General features: G+C 42.8%; 1 protein-coding gene across 2 annotated transcripts; it reads right to left on the reverse strand.

Annotated features, from left to right (window-relative positions):
- Positions 1-53: 53 nt before the first annotated feature.
- YY1 (YY1 transcription factor) lies at positions 54-20990 on the reverse strand. 2 transcript variants are annotated; one of them, XM_081937891.1, is made up of 5 exons: positions 19871-20990; positions 3746-3896; positions 3027-3087; positions 2208-2366; positions 54-1244 (listed from the first exon to the last, which is right to left on the reverse strand). In XM_081937891.1, exons 1-5 carry the CDS (start codon positions 20583-20585, stop codon positions 1062-1064), a joined length of 1269 nt encoding a protein of 422 aa, XP_081794017.1. In that variant the 5' UTR covers positions 20586-20990; the 3' UTR covers positions 54-1061. The 2 variants fall into 2 exon arrangements, with proteins under 2 accessions (XP_081794017.1, XP_081794016.1); XM_081937890.1 differs by having other exon boundaries at positions 3746-3908; positions 19871-20989.
- Between the last annotated feature and the right edge of the window lie 1097 nt (positions 20991-22087).

Consider the following 22087-nt stretch of genomic DNA (forward strand, 5'->3'; position numbering starts at 1 on the left):
CACACTTACATTTTTTTAAATTAAAAAAAAATCTAATTGAATGCAAAAACAAGTAAAGGTAACTTGAGTTTTATTTATCTTCTAATTTCTGGGAGGTTAAAGAACTATAATTTGTTTTGGACAACAGAAGAAAATAGGCTGTGCTTACAGATAATTTTCTGCCATATTCTTCAGGACCACTGTTTTATTGTTGCCCACTCTATTACACGGGATGTACATATCAGGTGTTGTTAAAAGGTCAGTGCCTGTACAATACATTCTACAACTGAGCACCACTTTCCTTAACTGAACAGGCAAAGAGAAAGTACACGGAACATCAGCATCTGGCAGTATTTTTCCCAAAAAAAGAGACTAAAATGGGTTTAAATTGATTAACACTATTAAATCACATCTAATATTTGTTACTACATGATTTCATTACAGCTATACGATACAATTATACAAAATGTGTTAACATCAAAGAATACAACCAAAAAAAATTTAAGATAGCAAACAAAACCTATATAACTTTTTTTTAATCTTTACAGGAAAATACTTTTGAAGTATGCATGTAACTGCCCATTCTTTTAAAGAAAATCTACTGCAAGCAAAGTTATCAACCTCCAGAAAAAAATCACACATAGCATTACTAAGCATATCCCCAAAAAGTGTACAATATGCACACTTTGAAAATACAAAATTAAAAAATTGTAAGCAACAGGTGAGCATCATATTTATAACAATGTGAAAAGTCCAATTTTAGCACTGTTTGTAGAAAGAACTGTCTTTGATGCAAGTCCATGAATTGTCTGTCTCTTCCAGGTAGGATCACACTTTACAAAAACATCATGCTCTTGAAACCAAATTACAGAGCAAAATGGAGCATTGGAGCAATGCTGCCTTAAAGTTTATTTTGCTACTTTATCAAAAACAAGTCCCTTAGGCATGTAAGGTTCATTTTTTGTATGTGTTTTTTAAATTCTTTCCTAGAAACAATATACAAAGGGGAAGCTTATTTATTTTCAACCATTCTCCTGTAAGGTAAAAGATGTTTTGAGTTCAAGAGCTTTCTTCTTGCAGTTTCACTGGTTGTTTTTGGCCTTAGCATGTGTTAAGATATGAGATTTCAGATTAGTTGATTGAGCAAACTTCTTATTACAGCCATCAAAAGGGCACACATAGGGCCTATCTCCAGTATGAATTCGCACATGTGTGCGTAAATTGAAGTCCAGTGAAAAGCGTTTGCCACAGCCTTCAAATGTGCACTGGTGAAAAGAAAATACAATAAATTAGCAACTTGTTTACAAATTTTCACTTGCACTATTAGATTTACGTGAAATAAAAGTTTTATTCTATACAATTCCAAATTGGGTCTTTGTTATTCATATGTGAGTTCCATGAAATTGGAAATGTTCACTTATGCTGTTGAACAGCAAAGAAATACATAAGTATATCCTTTTTGCAGAGATCACAAGATTTTCTATGAGATGGTACTACTTTGTATAATTCACTCCAAAGACAGATTTACCTAAAACCCTTTTCATACATATTTCATCTAAGTCAAAACATGTGAACAAGACTTTTCTACAGTCTCATGTTTTAAAAGATTCTGATGGTCTATTTATAGTTCCATTTGTTAAAATATTCAGAAAGAATTGAGAATTTCTTTCCTTCTTTTTGCAACCTAAAGTAGGCAATATTTTAAAAAAAATCTTATCAGCCTCATCCTATCTACTATCCCTCACTATATGGGTGATGGCCCATATTTAAGTCGGGGAATTAACAGATATTATTTAGAAAACATTAACTGAAAGTTGATATGTTTTAAATCATTTGAAACAAAATACTAACACAAATTACCAATGAAGATTATCATGAACATTTTCACCTCTTACTACAATCATCCAGCTAACATCATCTATGTACATAAGCAAATGTTCAAGTAGCTTCTTTTTATTTAAATATTAATTTTTTTAAAGCATACTTTAATAGGAGAAATAATAGGACAGCCAGAACATACTGACTAAAATATACTTTTTAATATTTCTCCAGTTATCTTCTAATTTAGTTCTAAACAAATTCCTTCCAGTACTTCAACTGATATTATCTATCATACAATTTATCTAGCTTCAGAAATAAGGCAAAAACAGAATACACATCAAAGAGAAACTAACTAGAGTCTCATGACAATCTAGATGACTGTCTCATCTAGAATATTTGAAAGTTACCTGAAAGGGTTTTTCTCCAGTATGAACTAATTGATGCCTCTTTAGCTTTGAGCTCTCAACAAAGGCCTTTCCACATTCTGCACAGACGTGTACCCGAGGCCCATGAGTATGTAGATGCTTCCTCATGGCCGAATTATCCCTGAACATCTTTGTGCAGCCCTTCAAAACAACACAAGTAAATTATTTAATTGTCAAGGCATCCAAATATCAGAATTATCATCTTAATCCATATACACTGTCTAGGCTTACAATTATACTGAACCAAAATATGGTTTGATTTTAGTATACTGCAAAGCCCAAGCATGGCCACTGCTGCCTATATGACTTAATTATGTATAAAGGGAGATTTTGCTAGGAAAAAAAAATCTTCTTTCTAGAATTTTTTATATACTACAGCAGTTATGGTGAACTTTTGGGGTTTGGCATTTCAAAAATTTAGAAAATGAAACATATTCTTTACATTTAAAAAAAAATAAAGTCAAATCAGGTATGGTGCTATGTATTATACAAAGAAACAGTAAGTAACTACAAAAATGAAATGGAAGTAAAACAAATGCATTTGGGTGGATGGGTGTGGAACAAATGGAGCATGCTTTTGAAAATAGTTGTCATGTGTTGGTGGCATGTCACCCAAAACATTGTGGTGTGTCACCTTTGACACATCATAGGTTTATGATGACTGTAATATGCCATAGGAGAAATTTAAACTACACTGCAAAATATTGGCAAAAAAGCCCAGAACATAAGCAAAACATTTATGAAACTCCTGTATTAAAAAGGTTCTTACTGAAATAAATTTCTCAAAATCGCTTCACTCACTTTATGAGGACATGCTATCGTTCTTGGTGCATCATCTTCTTTGATTTTTCTTGGTTTCATTCTTACAAGAAAAAAAGAAACAAGTATTGATTGTTGAATAGCAGATATCTTATGTTATACATCATTATACTATAATGCTATTGCTTCTTGATGAACTGCCTTTAACTGCTTTAATTAAGGAATTTAACAATTTACAATTCAGATTTTATGAGCTAAGAAAAAGCTGCCAAGTTTGGTTCAGTTAGAAACTCAGAAGTGTACCCAAAGGAACAATATATGATTTGAGGACAGTAGGACTGACATAGAATTAACTGAAAAAATGATTACTTAGCAAGTGATTGTAAAACTAGACAGTAGTTTCTCATTTGATGTGCTTGTTTTAATACTAACTACCAACATCTGGTGGACATTAAAATCAGATATATAACTGGAAATAATTAAAAGTCTGAGAATTTGAGACCTTTCAAAGACCAACAACCAAGTGTCTATTCAACCAGAAGTGGAATCTAGAGTCTGAGGCAGCTAGTCCAGCCAGTAAACATAAATATTTAACATCTGTGAATTATTCTGGACCTTCTGTGAATATCAAAGTGATTATCCCTGTATTGAAATTATATCTCTGCATTGAACCAATTCAGCGATTTTAATTGATAACAGAAAAGTCACATATTGCTCAAAATAGGAATAATTATTTGTCAAAAGAGTTTTATAATACCAACCTTGCAAATTCAGCCAATTGTTTAGGATCAGAAAGATCAATCCCAGGTATTCCTCCAGGTGGTAGTTTCTTTCCCGTCATGTATTCAGAGTAGTCAGGAGGGGAGTTCTCGCCAATGATCTGTTCTTCCACCACAGTTTCATGGTCAATGTCTTTTTTGTCATCTGCAATAATTAGAGAAAACTGAATTTTGATTTAACATCCACGAAGGACGACACTGAAAGTGTGGAAAATGTTTCTTAGACAATGTTTGTACTAAGAAACAAATCCAACTATTTTTTTAGACAAAAATACAAGATTTACACTTAATAAGTACATAATATTATATATATATATATACACATACATACATACATATATATATAGTATATTGATCATTCATTTTTAAAAACTAATTTCCTTAAAAGCATGCATTATGAATTATTACATTTAACATTTGATACATAATTATTCCAAATGCACTGTAACTAAAGCGAGACCTCTTTTGCAGAAAAACGTTTTTAAGCTATCACAATAATCTGTATATTATAATCTTTGCTATTTATCTTAATTCAATCATGCATTTACAAAGCATTTTCCCCCTTAACTATTCAAAAACATTTCTGAATACTTGCCATGTAATTAACACCAAACCCCCCAGTCTGGCAAGATATGAATAAAACAACACATATATTCTTACTATAATTAGGCCAACTTAACATCTGTTACAGCAACTTTTAAAAATATATTTGAGCAAAATTTCTCTGGCAATTTGTCTTCCTTTTATTTTAGCTATCAAAACTGCAAGTGTATTGTTTATTTTTCAAATAAACATATTTAAAGAATAATTTCCACTAATAAATTATCAGAAGCTAATATTGTTAAATCAGGTAAAAAGTTTTCAATCTTTCTTTCAATAAGGACTCAAGTAGCTTAATAAAGACTAAATAATTCCAAATTTATATATTATTTGTAATAGATATGCTAGGATAACTAAATTACAAAATTTTGATGTGTGCATGATGGCTTGGTGTAAATAGGTAATACAAAACAATGAGATGACTCTCTGTCTACTACCTTGAAAGATCCAGCAGCAGATTGATAGCTGTATAAATCTGTCATGAATATAATCCTATACTGCCCGCAGTTCAGAAAGAAAAATAGTTTGTAGTAGGGTGGATGGAGGAAGATTTTAATGGAACACAGTATATAATCAAACAAAGAATATATTCTGACTTTCATTTCCAGCTTCGTTTTGTCCCATTAGGATTTTGTTATTCACTTTGATTTATAATTATTCAGGATATAGTCACTTAGATCACTAATTTTAAACAGCTGTTTTTCCTCTATTGTGATTGTGCAAATAATCAATTTTCTTTAATCCCATATGGATGAGGAGACTAGACATTGTTCCTGGTTCAGTTCTGCTCTCTAGGTAAATTTATAACACAATTAAATGAGATACAGAACTCATCATACTAATGTAAATGTTCACGTGAAGTATTTACAAATCATATTTACACGGCTGCCCACCTGACAGAATGTGACTCTGGGCAGTGTATAATAAAATCATAACAATATTAGAGCATAATACCATTAAAAACATTTAAAGTTATTATTAAAAAGACTAACTAAGAGCCACCTCAACAGATCACTATTCCTTTAAGACTCAGGCTTGTTGAAATAGCCACATTTTGGGGGCTTTCTGGAAGGATGGCAGAGAAATGGCCAATCTCACCTGGGGAGGTGATGATATTCCACAGGGCGGATGCCACAGTAGAGAAGGCGCATCACCTGGCTCCTGTCAGATGTTAACTCCTTAGTGGATGGGACCACAACATATCTCTTCTGCTGGATCTAATGGGATGGACAGATGTATCGGGAAGAGGCAGTCTCTCAAATAACCTTGCCTACCATCATTTAGTGTTTTAAATCCACCTTAAATTGGATCCAGAAACTGGCAACCAATACAGCTTGCAGAACAGAGGTGCAACGTGGGCCATTCTAGAAGTACACATAACTACATGCACCACTGATTCTCTGTCACCTGAAGCTTCCAGATACACTTCAAGGGTAGCCTTATGTAGAATGCATTACAACAGTCTACCCAGGAAACTACTGGGGAATAACTAACCATGAGTAGAACTTCCCCATCAAGAAACAGGAGCAACTAGAGCACAACACAATTTGCTTAACAACTGCTTTTCTTAGCAATGCAATGTAAGCCGAAGATAACCTGTGGGCTCATATTTCCTGAGAACGGCTCACTTCCCATGACCATTTCCACAATAATATTCCCACCTATCCAGTCTCATGAAAGCCCAAACATTGCCCAATCCAACTCTTCCGATGCCCAATGCCAGAGGTCTCCTCCTGTCCTACCTCCCAAAGAATGAGGGTTAAGTCCCCTGAGACACTACAGTCCTAGCTCTCAGTGCCATCAAGATATAGTCATTCCTCCCCCAGCTGTTCTCATCAGACTCCTCAGGGCTCCCTACCATTCACACACTCCCTTTCTCTTGTTCTCAACCCAGGGGAGATAATTGGTGCCTCCGTGGGAAATAATAGTTCACAGTCCTTGAGAAATGAGGCTATGCAGCAAGTCATTGACGTTTATTGCCAGAGATTGCATCCTCCTGTGTAGATTTGAACTTTGTCCACAAAAAGAGAACATAAGCCAACTTTTTTATGAACAGTTCTCTGACTTGGAGAATGTGTGCTAAAGCTTCTACCAATTTCAATAACCCTACATCTCTTCACTTTTTAATTGGAGCTTGAAAGTGTGGGCATTGACAAAGAAAACTGGAGTCTGAGGCAGAGCTGCAGGCATTAATCATATTTGACACGTTTGGAGAATTTGGTCTGTTAGATATCAAACTTACTGGTCAAGGATTATTCCTGCACTGCAATGAGAAGATAGGGGAGGAATAGAGGTAGGGAGATATAATAGCAAATAGAGAATCCACAGCAAGTAAGTACATATTTAAATTGGAAGAAAGATGTTAAGTTTAATTTTATGCTATGTGGAAGCTGAAGTTGTGAAGTAAAATTCCAATAGGCAGATGGTGGCATATAGATTTCCTATATGTTGTACTTTGTACAACCGTACCAAGTACAGGAATTAAAATGAAATAATTTCTGGCAGATGGCTCTCACACTTCTGCTATAACATATCCAATAAATGGAAGCCAATCCCCTCTCTGGCTAACTGCTCAACTATTAAACTATTATTGCTTTTAGGAGGATTTAAAAGAATAGGTCCAGGCCTTCCTCTGTATATCCCGAGATATGTGAATGGTATCATATTCCCATATTCTGTCTTTTCACAAAGCTAAATATTTTCAGCTACTTCAAAACTGTCTTCAAGGAATTAAAATTTAATTCCCCAATAATCCTCATTAGCTTTTTCTGAATTTGTTTAGATTTTCTGAATACTTTCTAAAATTATGATACACAGTAGTTAAATGTTATTAATATAATGATGAAAGAATACAAAACCTAAGATTGAATGCATAGCCTTCTCCTTCATACCTCTCTGCAAATGACCACTACATTGCTAACCACTCTTTTTCATGCAGTTTTCAAGTGACTTTTATTTCTACTTAATTGTCATGAATACTTGACCACAATTAAGTAATTCACTAATCAGAACATCATGGTATTTTATCAGATATTCATCTGAAATTAAGATATGTTATAGCAGTCCTATTTCTACTAAAGTGGTTAGCTGGTCAAACAACAATCAATCAGATGTTAATATCACAAATTTAATCTCACAAGACCTAGGTAGTCCCATGGCAAGATGGGCAGCAGATACATTTAATTTAAAACATCATGACAAATCTATGCATTGTTCTACATGCATGATTGGAGTGGAGAAATTTGGCTGTAGGACTTTTAGTGCCATCATCTCATGTAAGGTAACACAAATGCAATGGTACAGGAAGTCTAACGAGTTACTAACAATGTTGCAATCTATTTGGCATCCAAATTATAACACCTGGGGGTTATGAAATATATGTATGTAAAGTCAGAAAATTGTTATGGCATCTTACAAATCCCTATATTATAATTGATTTGACTATTCGGGTATCCAAAAGCTGCAATGTTTCCCGGAGGAATTTTGCAGGATTAGCCAGGATTGGGTATTGTGATGTCCAATTGGCCTCGAGTTAATTTGAAGCCACGCCTCTGTGCTCCTTGCTTCTGGTTCCCAGTTTCAACTCTGTCTGGCCGATTCTTCCAAAAACAATCAAGTGCCATCCTGCAAATTCCTTCTCCCTGCCTTCTTCCCCTTGCCTCCATCAGATACCTGGAAGCCTTTCCTTGGTGTGGTTCGCTCCCGGCTGCCAGTAAGGGATTTAAAAGTTGCTTCTTAGGGCTTTAGAGGCAGGACGCCATTATGGTGGCCATTTTTGGGCCTCAATTCCTGCGGGCCACATGGGCTGGGGCAGAGGCTACTATGAAGCCTCATTTTCATCCCTGCCTTCCTGGGTGGCCATCTTTTCTGCAGTGGCAGCAGCGGCAAGGCCCTGCAGGCCCAGATCGACACCAGGAGGCCAGGAGCGGCACAAGACAGGGAGGACTACGTGACGCGCTGCATTGCCGGCAGCTGCGTGGTTTGCAAAAGGGGCAAGGTCTACCAGAGGTTGATTTCGTCATGTGGAGGCCGTGAGTGATTGGGGGAAGCTGTTTTTTGGTCGCTGCTGTTTCTGGTGGGCTGAGCCTGGTGGAGCCCTGACCTGGTGCCATGGCAGATGCAGAGGAGAGGCCGGATACCCCCCCCCCATTGTCCCCTGGGGAGAGGACCTCCAGTGGGGCCCAAGTGAGGCCCACAGCCTCTGTGAGACTGCAAAAAACTGCAGCAGCTGGAAAATCCTCCAAGGCCTTGCAGAAGGATGAGGAAAGGAGGCACAGGACCCTGGAAAAGGGCTGTCCAGGGCTGAACAGAGGGGTAGGCCTAGTTCTCCCTTGAGGTCTAGATCGCCCATTAGATCCAGGTCTAGGTCTCCTCACAGGGGGGATTCCCCAGTGTATCTCGGGGACATTTTACCTTCCCCCCCCACTCTCCATGGTGGAACAGGGCCCCTTATCTAAGGGATCCTTTTCAGCGTAGGGGGCCCAATCCCATCAGGCCATCATTGGCTCCACAGTCTGAAGGCTGTGCACAAGAGGAGGAGGATTCCTTCATTAGAGACATGGAGCAGCTTCCAGCAAGCATTCAGAGGTTTATCTCCTCTGCAATTTCATATGGAATTTTTGCTGGGTTACAGAAGGGGTCTGTGCGACCCGCAATGGTGGCAAAGGTCCTGGGGGGCGGGTGCCACTGCTCAGGCCAGGCCGAGGCCTTCCCCCTTGGAGGTGCGCCGGCCTGTTTCTCCTTCTCTGGCTACCAAGGGTTCCATGGTGGTGGATCAGGTTCAGAGAGAGGTAGACATGTCTAATGATGAGGATCCCTCAAAACCTAAGGCACCAGCATTCTCTGGTCTGTTTCTCCGGATTTGTTCAAGTCACTGTTGCGCAAGGCCAGGGCCACAGTGCAACTGGGTGAGACGGAGTGCGCCAAGTCGGGTGGTCTGGAGAAAAAGCCGGAGGATCACGTTTACTCAGAGCCTCCTCCAGCGAAGGAAGACATCCCTGCCCCTAAGTTGTTCCTAGAGGTAGTTAAAAAGTAGTGAGAAAAGCCAGGAACATTTCCCAACCCCAGCAGCAGTGATAGGAGGTTCTTTAACATGGAACCTAGTTTCTCTAAGGCATTGCAAGTCCCACAGTGGACCCTCCAGTGGTAGCATTGGCGTTCATGTCAACGGTGGTGTCCGGTGATGTGGCTGATTACATGAAGGCCGAGGACAAGAAGGCGGAGCTGACCCTTCATAAAACATTCCAGTCTTCCCCGTGGGCCATCAAGGCAGCTGCCTCTGCGTCGTTCTTCAGCCACACGGCTATCCTTTGGCTACAACAGATACAGGAAAGGATTCTGCCTGAGGAGGTATGTACTCATCAAGATCTCAACAGGCTGGTTGCTGTTGCACAATTCTCTGCGGACGCCACTCTGCATGCCATGAAGTATGCCTCATGGGCAATGGCAGCCTCTGTGACCTCCCAACGTCTCCTGTGGCTGAGGGGGTGGCAAGCGGAGTACAAAGCAAAGTGGCACCTGGCATCATCGCCTTATTCCAGGAGATCCCTTTTCGGTACCCCATTGGACCCAATCCTCGTTGAGGACAAGAATAAAAAGAAGGTCATGATGATGCTCGCAAAGAAGTTGAAGCAAAAATCTGCACCTTACTTACGGAAGCAGTCCTACCGTCAGTCAGATCAGGAGGCGCAGCACAGCAGGTATTTTCCGAGATCAGATAGGCAGTCGAATAGGCATTGCACCAGGGATAGGCCTAGGTTCCAACCGCAGGGGAAGAGGCCCTTTCGGGGGCGAGGAGTCCATCCCTACCGCCGGGGCAGATAGGTCAATAGCGATCCCACCCTTAGGCAGCAGACTGCTTCTGTTTGCCGATGCCTGGGCTGAGATTACCACTGACGCCTGGGTTCTGAATACCATCAGATTTGGCCTGCACCTAGAGTTTCTCTCCATTCCGCCAAACCACTTTCGAATGTTTTCGGTTGCCAAGAGTAAAGATAAACGCTCTCTCATGAGGCAGGCGATCCGACACCTCCTAGAGATTAGGGCGGTGGAACCGGTTCCACCGGACCAAGTGGGGTCAGGTTTCTATTCCAACCCCTGTCGTTCCAAAGAGTTCGGGGGGATGGAGGGCAATTCTGGATCTTAAACTGCTAAATTTTCACTTAATCTATAGAAGATTCAAGATGGCATTGCTTAAATCCATCTTGGCGGGGGTCAGCCGCAATGACTTCATGCCCTCCATTGACCTGAAGGAGGCTTACCTCCATATCTCCGTCTTTCCTGGCCATCGTAAGTATCTCAGGTTCTCCTATTTTGGTAGCCACTATCAGTATAGGGCCCTACCGTTTGTCTTGGCCTCGGCGCCGCAGACCTTCACTAAGGTCCTAGCCGCAATGACGGCTTACCTCCGCGAGCGCTCTGTCAGGGTCCAATGCTATCTCTATGACATCTTAGTCCATGCAGCATCAATTGAGCGGGCAAGGGAGGATATTTCATTGGTGGTATCCACACTACAGCAGTTAGGTTTTTCGGTTAACCTAGATAAGAGTTCCCTCGTTCCTGCCACCAGGATTCCTCACCTGGGGACCATCATAGACTCTAAGCTGGAGAAGGTGTTCTTGTCCCACAACCGTAAAGTTAGTTTGTTAGCCTTAGTTAGACAAGTTAGAAGTCAACATTTTGTTCCTGTAGTAGTGCTCTCCAGCTTGCTGGGGATATTCATTTCTTGCATAGACGTGGTGCCTTGGGCTCGTCTACACGCGAGGCCGCTCCAGTGGCGTCTCCTGCCACATCAGAGATCAAACTCCAGCAATTCCGAGGAAAAGGTTCCAGTGACACCACAGGTGCAGCTGTCATTGAGGTGGTGGCTGTCCCCAGCGCTACACGACGGCTGCGAGTTCAGGGAGCCGGAGCGCCTCATCCTGACAACAGACACCAGCTTGTACGGGTGGGGAGCTCTCTTGGAGTTCCGGATGGTGCAGGGGCATTGGACCTCCAACACAATATAAATTGGCTGGAACTGCAAGCAATTCACTTGGCATTGTGGCACTTCAAGGACCATGTTCGGGATCGAGATGTCTTGGTGCTGACCGACAACATAGCGGTGAAGGCCCACGTCAACCGACAGGGCGACACACACTCCAGGGCTCTTCGAACCAAGGCGATGGCACTCGGCGCCTGGGCGGAGAGGCATCTTCGATCGCCCAGGGCATAGCACATCACAGGAGTGAAAAACCATCAAGCCGACTGGCTCAGTCGGGCCACGGTCGACCACGGGTAGTGGAGCCTTTCTCCGAAACTGTTCCAGGCCATCTGCTCCAGGTTCAGCCATCCGGAGGGGGACCTGTTTGCCACACTGCAGAACACTCAGGTGGATCGGTTCTTCTCTCGGTTCCCGACTCGGGGGATGGAGGGAGTCAACGTCTTCGGGTGCCGTAGTCGGAGGGCCTGCTCTACGTCTTCCCTCCCCTTCCCCTTCTCCCTGGGGTAGTTCGGAAAGTGATATCAGAGAAGGCTGAGCTCATCTTAGTGGCGCCCTACTGGCTGCGCCGGGTGTGGTTTGCGGACCTAATGTGCCTGTCAGAGTCACACCCATGGAGGATCCCGGGGAGGGATGTGGACCTCAGACAGGGGAACCTGGTGCATCCCGAGCCACAGTGGCTGCAGCTAGCCGTGTGGAGATTGAGCAGGAGCGCCTAAGGGCCGCCCAGCTTTCACAGAGGGATGATCTCCACAATTGAGGCTTCACGCAAGGGTTCCACCATTAGGATTTATGATTCTACCTGGCAGGTCTTTGCAGAGTGGTGCCGGGTCTCGGGAGCGAATCCTCGCGAAGCTTTGGTACCGCATGTCTTGGAGTTCCTCCAAGATGGATTGGATAGGGGGCTCTCACATGGTACCCTCAGGAGACAGGTGGCAGCCCTCTCCACAATAATTCGGGGAGAGGGGCTCCTTCCACTTTCCCAGGTCCCGTTAAGAGGTTTTTGAAGGGTGCGGGGAATCTCCGTCCCCTGGTAGTCCACAGGTTTCTGACTTGGAGCCTCACTACGGTTCTCCAAGCAATGACAGGAGCACCATTCGAACCTCTGAGGACGGTTGACCTGAAGTTCGTAACCCTTAAGGTAATGTTCTTTGTGGCGGTCACCTCAGCCCGTTGCATCTCCGAACTGGGGGCGTTGTCCTCCAGGTCGGATCTTTGTACATTCCACAATAATCGGGTCGTCCTGCGACTGGATCCGACTTTTGTTCCCAAGTTTAACTCCCTTTTCCACAGGTCGCAGGAGGTGGTATTACCGGATTTTTGTCCGGACCCGTCTCATGATAGGGAGTGTCTTTGGCACCGGCTGGATGTCAGGTGTGTATTGTGCATTTACCTGAGGTGCACGGAGGAACTCAGGAAGTCTGAGGCACTCTTCGTTTCCTTTTATCAGTCTTCCCTGGGGAAAAGGGTGTCCTCCTTGGCTATAAGGAGGTGGATCAAACTGGACATCGCATTGGCCTATGAGGTTCAGCATCTTCCGGTGCCCCAGGGCATCACAGCACACTCCACCAGGAGTGCGGCTACCTCAGTGGCCTGGGCCACACAGGCACCTATTGTGGAGATTTGCAGGGCGGCTACATGGGCGTCCCCATCTCCTTTCATCAGGCACTACAGGTTAGATGCGTTTGCATCGGCTGATGCAGCGTTTCATCGTAGGGTGTTACAACAGGTGGTAGCGCATAAGGGGCCCAGGACCAATAGTGCCCCTGAGAGACGTTAACTTGGATATGTCCCAATCCTGGCTAATCCTGCCAAATTACTCCGGAAAATGACAGTTGGTCTTACCTGAACTGTTGTTTTAGGAGGTTTTGCAAGATTAGCCAGGTTCCCACCCTAGCGTTGGTCCAGAGGTTGGGGGAGTTCAGGGAGTAGGGTGTGTTCCCTTATGACTTGTTTTCAGGTGTTTTGCAGTGGGCTTGCATCGTTGAAACTGGGAACCAGAAGGAGCACAGAGGCGTGACTTCAAATTAACTCTGTCTCGAGGCCAATTGGACATCACAATCACAATCATGGCTAATCCTGCAAAACCTCCTAAAACAACAGTTCAGGTAAAACCAACTGTCCAACAAAATCCCAAGCAGGTTCAAGTATCTGTGCAGCTTTCCTCAATCTTCATGTTCAAACCCGATACCTAATTATGAATCTCCCTACACTATGAGATGATTATAATATAATGTAATATAATTAACGTAGTGTGACAAATACATCTTTTGCATACACAAAAATATATATTAGGTCTATGCTGGTCTATGACCATTATGATTTCATCTGAAACAGCCAGTCCTCAATTAATGTCTGCCCTATTTAGTCATCATTCAAACTTACAACTGGCACTGAAAAAAGTAGTTTTATGAATACTCCTTGAAACTACAATGGATACAGCATCCCACTATCATATGATCACCATTTGCAACCTTCAAAGCTGGCTTCCAACAAGAATAGTCAATCAGGAAGCCAGCAGAAATCACAAACTGTGGTTGTATGACAATACATTTAATGACTGTGGGTGATTCACTTAATGGCCATGGCAGAACTTGCATCACAGGTTGGTGCAACCATCTTCCACTTAATGGCCATGTTGCTCAGCAATGGAGTTGCCAGTCCCAATTGTACTCTATGTGTATATCAGGTCACTAGAGCATATTCAACAAATGATCATTTTAAAATCATAACTTAGTGTTACATGCAAAAATCTGGAAGGCCCAGATCACATCAAGGGGTGAACCAGAGCAATCTGCCCTAATTCTAACAGTTGTATAGTGCACCTATTCTGAGCTTGGCAATCTTAAAATAGGACCATGAAAACTTCCAACTAAGTCACAATATTAAGATAATACGGAGCAAGATTCCAGTATACGTAATAATAAAGTAATATAATGTTTTGGTACATCAAACATATTTCTTTATGTACTAGTAAAAAATTATTTCAATGTTCCTTAACTGAGCACAATTATTTTAATGGCACCATTATAAAAGCATGAAGTATTCAATCAGTACACTGCTAAGCTAATGGTCCTGTAACATATAACTGAAAAAGGAGTTTAGAGAAATAAATCCAACAACTAATTGACATCATAATTTGGTAACTGTGAAATGGGTATTTGCAAAATGGTTTAATAAGCAAGCTATAGAATTAAACAAATCACTGACTTGAAGAATTCAGAGTAAAAATAACAGATTGTACTTGCTCTTATGATTTTTAACCAATTCAGTTCTTTTTACATGATATCTAGTTTTATAATTCTATATATGAGACTTCTACAAGTATTCCCCAGACATATTAGCTATGCTAACTAATAGTTATGAGAGCTGTACTTAACATTTGGAAGATTGAGGAAAGTTGCACAGATATTTGAACCTATTTAGGAACATGCAGCAAAATCTATGGCAGATGGCATACATTTTGCAATTATGATTATATATTCTGACTATTAACAGAATTCTATGAAATCCCTTGATGTAATTATTTGAAAATATAACACTACAGCAATTATATTAGTAATACAGAAATTACTATAGCGTTTACAAGTTTCTTTCAATGGGAGCAGTAAAAAAAAAAATGAAACCAAAGGAAGCCCTTTATCCAATAGGGAAAATGTCTAGGAAACAGCAGTGCATAAGATCTAACTATTTCTATAGACTGTGATCAGAAAATATTTTTTCAAATCAAAGGCACCATCTCTACTTATATGGAAACCAAATGTTCATTGTCATTTTATAATACCCTACACATTTGATCAGAAAGCAAACCAATATAATATTTGTAATGTGCAATGTTCTTTGATTAATTTTAGGATTCATTCAAAATTAGAGCAAGTTAGGTAGGGTAGAATAAAAGTCCAGTATTGCATGGTGAAAATTATACAATATTTTGGTGTGTGTTTATTTTGATGATAATTTTTAACTTGAGTTTCCATTATTTCATTTTCTGTGTATACAATTGCATCATGATAATCTCTCATTAGGGCTGGATTCAGACTTAATTCCAATTTAAATCAACAGGATTTGAGTAGTAATTTAGCCCACTGATTTCAACAGAATGAAAACTTAAAACTAATCATACAGTACAATTCTATCTTGGAACATAATGTCTAATTAAAAAATGATCATTTTTTCCCATTCCAAAATAAATTTATGGAAAATCCAACTTTAAAAATTGAGAGAAGATAGCGATATGAAAAAACTGGTTGGAAGTAGAGTATCAACTTTGGATCAACAGATGATGAAGATGAATTTGTAACAAACTGTAACATACTATTAAGAGTTATGGGACAAATATCATCCATCAGATATATAACCTAATGGCAATATTAATAATTAAGCATTTGTTAACAACATTGTTTGGACCAGCAGCATTTTCAGTTTTTGACATACCTGAGCTACTAGAATAACTTGTTAAATCCTTAAAAAAAATCTATTGGTTTTTAGAAGTATTTGTCATCAAAAAATCAATTTGATATGCAGATATTAATAAATGAATAAAGAACTAGAGGTTCCTACATTGTCTAGAATAGGGATGTCAAACTCGTGGCCCAAATGCCTCAAGCACTGGCATGCCCACCCCCGGTTTAGCGAACGGGGAAAAAAGTTGTGATACATCATGTGACGTGATGAGTTTGACACCTGTGGTCTAGACCATGGAAATATGTCTTAACTTCTATAGCAAGACTGTCATCGGACTTCAAATTACAACTAACAGAACAAACATAATACTCAGAATTTATTCTCTGTGTAGAAAAGGACTGTCAAAACAGCATTTTGCTGGAGTTGTAGTAAGGATAATACTTCTTTAAAACTTTTTCTGCAATGTCCTGTACTTAACAAGTTTTGGGAGAAAGATGAAATGCATGGAGCTGTTTATTTAATGGATTGAAGACTTGACTGTATTTGCCACTTATGAGTGGATTTCTTATGGACATAGACCTGTGATGGCGAACCTGTGGCACAAGTGCCATTTCTGAGGGGACGCAAGGTGTTGCTCTGTTAGCTCCAGCTCGCATGCGTGCGCTGGCCAACTGATCTTAGGCCTTAATTTTCGGTTGTTTTTCGCCCTAGGGAGGCTTCAGGAAAGCCTCCTGAAGGAGAAAAAACGGCCCAATGAGCTACCCGGAAGTTAGTTCCCAAACTTCCGGTTTGCATATTGGACCATTTTTTCGCCCTCCATAGACTCCTAGAAAGCTTCTGGAGCCTGGGGAGGGTGAAAAACGGACCTACTGAGCCCACCGGAAGTTGGAAAACGGACTGTTTCCAGCCTTTGGAGGGCATGGTTGGGGAGGCAGTTTTTGCCCTCCTCACGCTCCAAGAAAGCCATGTGCGTGTGGTGGTGGTCAAGTGCACATGTGCAGGGGGCACGGTGGGGGGGCATTAAATTATGGGGTGGGGACACGAGCACGTGCACGCTTTTGGCATTCGTGGCGAAAAAGGTGCGCCATCACTGACATAGACTTTGTATAGACAAGTATAAATATAGGACTCATTTATATAGTAGGCTAAAATGGTTATATATGTGTGTGTGCGCGTGCATGTATGTTTATGTATGTATGTATGTATGTATGTATTTGAACATTTGGATTAGTCAAGTATATAGAATAGCTTTTTATTGTTATATGCATTTTATTGTATTTGTCCCTTTTTTTCTTAGAGCATTTTTATGTGTTCTTTCCTTTTGATAATGTTTACATAGTACTTCCATCATTGTTACCATTGTGTTTTGTTCTCAATTAAAAAACAATAAAATATAAATTTAAAAAGTACAATTCTATCTATGTTTACTCAGCAAAACCTCTGGGCTTGTTGACGTTTTCTGGATTGAGAGGCCCTGTTTACTGTCATAACCTTGTCACCTGTCATCTGGATTACTACAATGCAATCTACAAGGGACTGCCCTTGAAAAGCATTTGGAAGCTTCAATTGGTGCAGAATGCAACTGCACAGGTAGCAATAAATGGTATCAATTATTAAGCACATATGACAACAGTGTATACTTCATTGGTTGCCAGTGTTTTTCTGAGTGTAATTCATGGTGATCATTTTAAAAGCCCTTCATGGCTTAAATCGCATGACCTGAGGGTCCATCTTTTCCTAGTTGTTTCTAACCATCCACTTGGGTAGGATCTAGATCCTGTTGGTAGCTGGTAGGGTCCAGATGTGCCTTTTCTACTATAGACCCTTCACCTTATGGACCATTCTCTCTCCAGAGATTAGAGTGGCCCTGACCCTGCTGATCTTTTTTGCAAAGCATTAAAAGACCTAGTTCTGTGTCACAGCTTGGGGCACTGAGGGTGTAAAGGGTCCTATCTCATGGCTGTAATAACAACCAACAATATAGTAGTATTTTCCTTGGCTGCTGTGTGTTTTAGTTGTTAAGTTTTTAATTTAAGATTATTTGCTACCCAATGTCACTTGCTGAAATCGGTAGTTATACAAATAAATAAACAAGAATAAGCAAACAAAACATGTTTTTTCATGGGCAAGTATGTCTTGTGAATTATCAGTTTTTACTTTCAAAACTAAGCAATTTCATTTAGTTTAGATGAAACTATTACTAGTTTCTAAGCAACACAAAACTAGAGCTAATGTGAGCCACAAGGACCTTTGGCCCTTGGATGGCATGTATTTCTAATGTAAAAACAGATTAAAAGAATTTCCTTTGCAGAATTTAGTAAGGACATAGGCCTTCAGAAATCCATTTTAAAAAAGAAACTTTTCCCCCTTTTACCATTAATTATTCTATTCTAGGGATTATATCAACCCATCAATCATTACATTTTGACTTTTCAAATTATATATTATCTCTGAAACAAAACCAAAGAATTTTAAATACTGATCTTAAAAAATGCTTAAAATACCATATAAGATGTTCTAATCAACCCAGTAGTGTGCTCAGAAAATAAGATTTCCTCCACTAAACATTTTGCTAAACACAAAATGAGAGTTTGAGAGTATGAGAATTCAATGCCTTTTATACACAGCTGGGAATCGCAATAAAACTTAATTTTTTTAAAAATTACCCTTAATTTTATGCACTTAAAAAGCATTTTTACATAAAGTCAGTTAAGTTCTAAAAACCTGCAGGGTCTTCACAGTTGTCATGCAGCAACTATATTCATCTGATTATATGATGGCAGTTGCTTCTAAAGTTGTTGGAAAAAGATTTTAAAGCTCCTTTTTTTTGGGGGGGGGGGTCTAGAACTGAAACTATTAAATCACATATTCTTGCTGTGTCAATGTGAAAAACAGCTCGAGTGTGATCTAAAACCCATATCTATAGAGGCACAGGATTTGTTTCTTTTCTCCCAAGGTGGATAATAACAAATATTAAAAATAATCGAAGCAACTATTTTAGGGTACTTTCTAGCCTCTAGCCTAGTTATTTAAAGACAAAATACATGTCATGTAAACAGCATAGAAAAACTTTATTTCTTGTGAAGAGTTCAAACAATACAGTGAAACCAGGCACTGTTCTAACACTACGAGCCCTGAGAGCTTTAAAAGTATAACCTACCCTTCCAAAACAGAGAACGGGTACAATGGTCTTCGTCCCCTTACTTTACTCCTCATTCTAACCAGAGACAGAGTCGCTATCTAAAGGTTTGAGGAAAGGAAAGTGGGGGGGGGGGGGGAAGGAAGATGCCAGGAGGAAAAGGAAATGAGGAGCAATCTGCGAAGCAAACCGCCGCGAAGGCATGACCGCCGATGGGAAAGGAAAAGGGACATTTAGGAGGGACATCCAAAGGAAGACTTGAAAGAAGAAGAAGCCTGCGTGTTGAGAATACTTAGAAGGAGGAGCTATATTGTGAAGCTCGCCAGGAACATCTGGATAAAACCTTAAGGAGGCACCAAGAGATGTCGAGCAGAAGCAGCGGTTAAATAAAATCAAATCCGACTCAGTTGCGAGGAGAGAAGCGGGGGGAGGCAACCGCCGGAGAGGCGAAGGCTGCGCGCGCTGAAGCGACGGCGGCAGGAAGAGCGCCAGAGCCGGCGAACGAGAAACAAACAGGGAAGCAGGGAAGGCGAAGGAAGGAACGGGCCGCCGAGGTTCGCCGCGCGCCCGCCCCGCCCCCAACCTCCTTCCTCCTCCCTCCCTCCCACTGCAGAAACTACGCCATTGCGGCCTAGTCCAGGAATCAGTCAGGGAGGGCGCGCGCGCGCTGTATCCCCTCCCCCCTCTGCCTGTCCCAGCGGCCATCTTGGCGGGGCCGCCGCCATCTTTCTTTCCCTTTTCCCCCCCGCCCGAGGGAGCCGGGCAATCAGGCAGGAGCAGCGCAGACCCCGCCATCTTTTCGGGGGAAGCCGCCATACTTGCCCTGGCGAGATGAACATGGCGGCGCCCATCACACACATCCAAACATGGCCTCCCTTCAAAACAAAACGGGGGCAAGAAGCCTGCCGGGCACCGTCCGGGGCTCCCCAGACCTTCCCCAGTCCCCGCCGCAACGTGCCGGACCCGTCCCTGCTGCTCTACTTACCCGAGGCCCACATGGTGACCGAAAACTCCCCCTCCAGGGTCTTGATCTGCACCTGCTTCTGTTCCCATTTCCTGGCGCCGCCGCCCCCTTCGGCTCCGCCGCCTCCTCCCGTCAAATAACTCTTCTTACTGCTTTTCTTGCCGCTCCCGCCGCCTTTCTTCACCCGGCCACCGCCAGAGGAAGAACCTCCGCCCGAGCCGCCTTTACTACCCGCGGCCGCCACGGTGACCAGAGTCTGCTCGATGTACTCATCCTCGCCGGCCGGAGCCGGCACTGGAATGAGAATCTGGTCCTCGAAGCCATCATCGGCCCGCAAACCGTCCGAGTCGTCACCTCCTACCACCTCCTCGCGAGTCTGCACTAGGATCACCTCCTGATGGTGCGGGTGGTGGTGCAGGTGGAGCTGGCCCCCGCCGGCCCCGACTCCCCCACCACTCGGGTCGCCGTCGGTGACCAGCGGCTGCAAGGCGATCATGGGCGGGTGGTGGTGGTGGTGGTGGTGATGATGGTGACGGCGGTGGGGCGGGTGATGAGGGCCGCAGTCCTCGCAACACTCGTCCTCCTCTTCATCGTCCTCGTCCTCCTCGCCGCCCACCACAGTGGTCTCAATAGTCTCCACTGGGATGGTCTCCACCTCGATCTCGTGCAGTTCCACGATCTCGGCGGGCATTTCCGAGCCGTCTGTGGCAATGTACAGGGTATCTCCTGAGGCCATGGTGGCTGAGCCGCCAGTGGCGGCGGCGGTGGGCCCAAGCCTAGCACAGGGCCTTGGGTCCACTCCTCTGCCCGACGTCGGTGGGACTCAGGCTTCTCTGGCTTTCCTTCCTTCTCTTACGCCGCCTCCTCCTCCCCCTTCCACACAAACACCACCAGTTCTTCGTTAGGAGGGTGGGAGGTAGGCAAGCAGGCAGCAGCCTCAGCCGCCGCCAAATCCCGCTTGCGCCGCCTCGCGAGACTACCGCCGAGAGATGCAGACACCCTAGTTCTTCCTCACCCGCCATCCACACCCGCGAAGGCCGCGGTAGCCGCCGAGACACGCCCCCTCCTAGCCCTGGGCCAATCGCAACCCTCGGCTCGATTTAAGGACAACGCTTCTCGAGCAAACTCTCCGGCTTCACCAACTGGCAAACGGGCCGGTTACTTTGGGACCGCCCCTTTTCTTCCTGAGCGCGACCTATCACCATGAAGTTGAGCAGATCAACCCCGCCCCGCCGATTCCACTTAGCTGGCTTCTAGGAGGGAGGGAGGGAGAGCCGTTGCTCCTGTGGTCACGCCCACTCTTGTAAATGAGCCGTGAGAGAAAGTTCCCGTCGGCGTTGGCGGGTGCCGGTCTCTTCCGCTGCCTTTTGCGCCGGGAGGTTCGGGAACGCGTTTTCTTTTCTCTTCGTATCCTGAGAGCGGGGAGCAAGACGGGTCGCCTCGGCCTACCTGGGGACTTGAAAAGGGTGAAAGTTGGCTCGTCTTCAGCTTCCTGGTTGTTGTTTTAGGTAGACGCGAGGGAAAAAATGCGGTGTCGCCCCTGTCGATTTTCTGTCCTCATCTTAAATTTGGTTCGTCCAAATTATTTTATTATTTTTTTCTGCCGAGTTTTAGCCGGCGGGGCCTGTGGAATCTCGCTTTTCAAGATCCCAAACAAACGCAGTCCGGGTTTGCGCAACACCTTACAGTGGCTGAGTTTGTGGGTCCTTCTGTGTGCGAACTGAACAAACAGAGGTTCCTTAATAGACTGCAGCTCGATTAGCGACGATTTTCGCGTGGCGCGATGAAGGAGGTTTCTTTTTCCGTGAAAGAAAAGAGGGGGACTTGAGGTAACGAAGAGCCCCCCTTCCGACCGGCGCAGGGTTTCCTTAAGTTCCCTGTTTTGCTATTCGGGCCCTTCGTTTCCGGGATCCTCTGAGCTGATGGGGTTCCCACGCTGTTACTCGATGCGTTGCTTTATTGGAGGGGCATGTTTCTTTTAAGCTTTTCATACAGAATGTCATTTTTCCCTTTTGGATAAAGGGCAATTAATGTTGCAACTTGGCTGGTTACTGTAGCGTGCATCCCATATCGCTGAGTGCAACTGTCATTAAATGTTTACTCAATGTTTACCTTTACTTTTGTTGTTGTTGTTGAAACCTTAATAGGAGCAGTTTGGCCTAGTGGTTAAGGCATCATGCTAGACCTCAGGAGTTCAAGTCCTGCCTTAGGGATTAAAGCCAGCTGGTCTAGACTTTG

Source organism: Natrix helvetica (assembly GCF_964273705.1).
Source record: "Natrix helvetica genome assembly, chromosome: 1".
NCBI classification, from domain to species: Eukaryota; Metazoa; Chordata; class Lepidosauria; order Squamata; family Natricidae; genus Natrix; species Natrix helvetica.

Bases quoted from the DNA above. Each gene is read 5' to 3' on its own strand.
- YY1 (XM_081937890.1), bottom strand. From the start codon at position 20,585: ATGGCCTCAGGAGATACCCTGTACATTGCCACAGACGGCTCGGAAATG. The intron at 3,909-19,870 runs GTAAGTAGAGCA...TAATTATTGCAG, and splicing joins GGTCACCATGTGGGCCTCGG to ATGACAAAAAAGACATTGAC. The intron at 3,088-3,745 runs GTTGGTATTATA...TTTTCTTGTAAG, and splicing joins CAATTGGCTGAATTTGCAAG to AATGAAACCAAGAAAAATCA.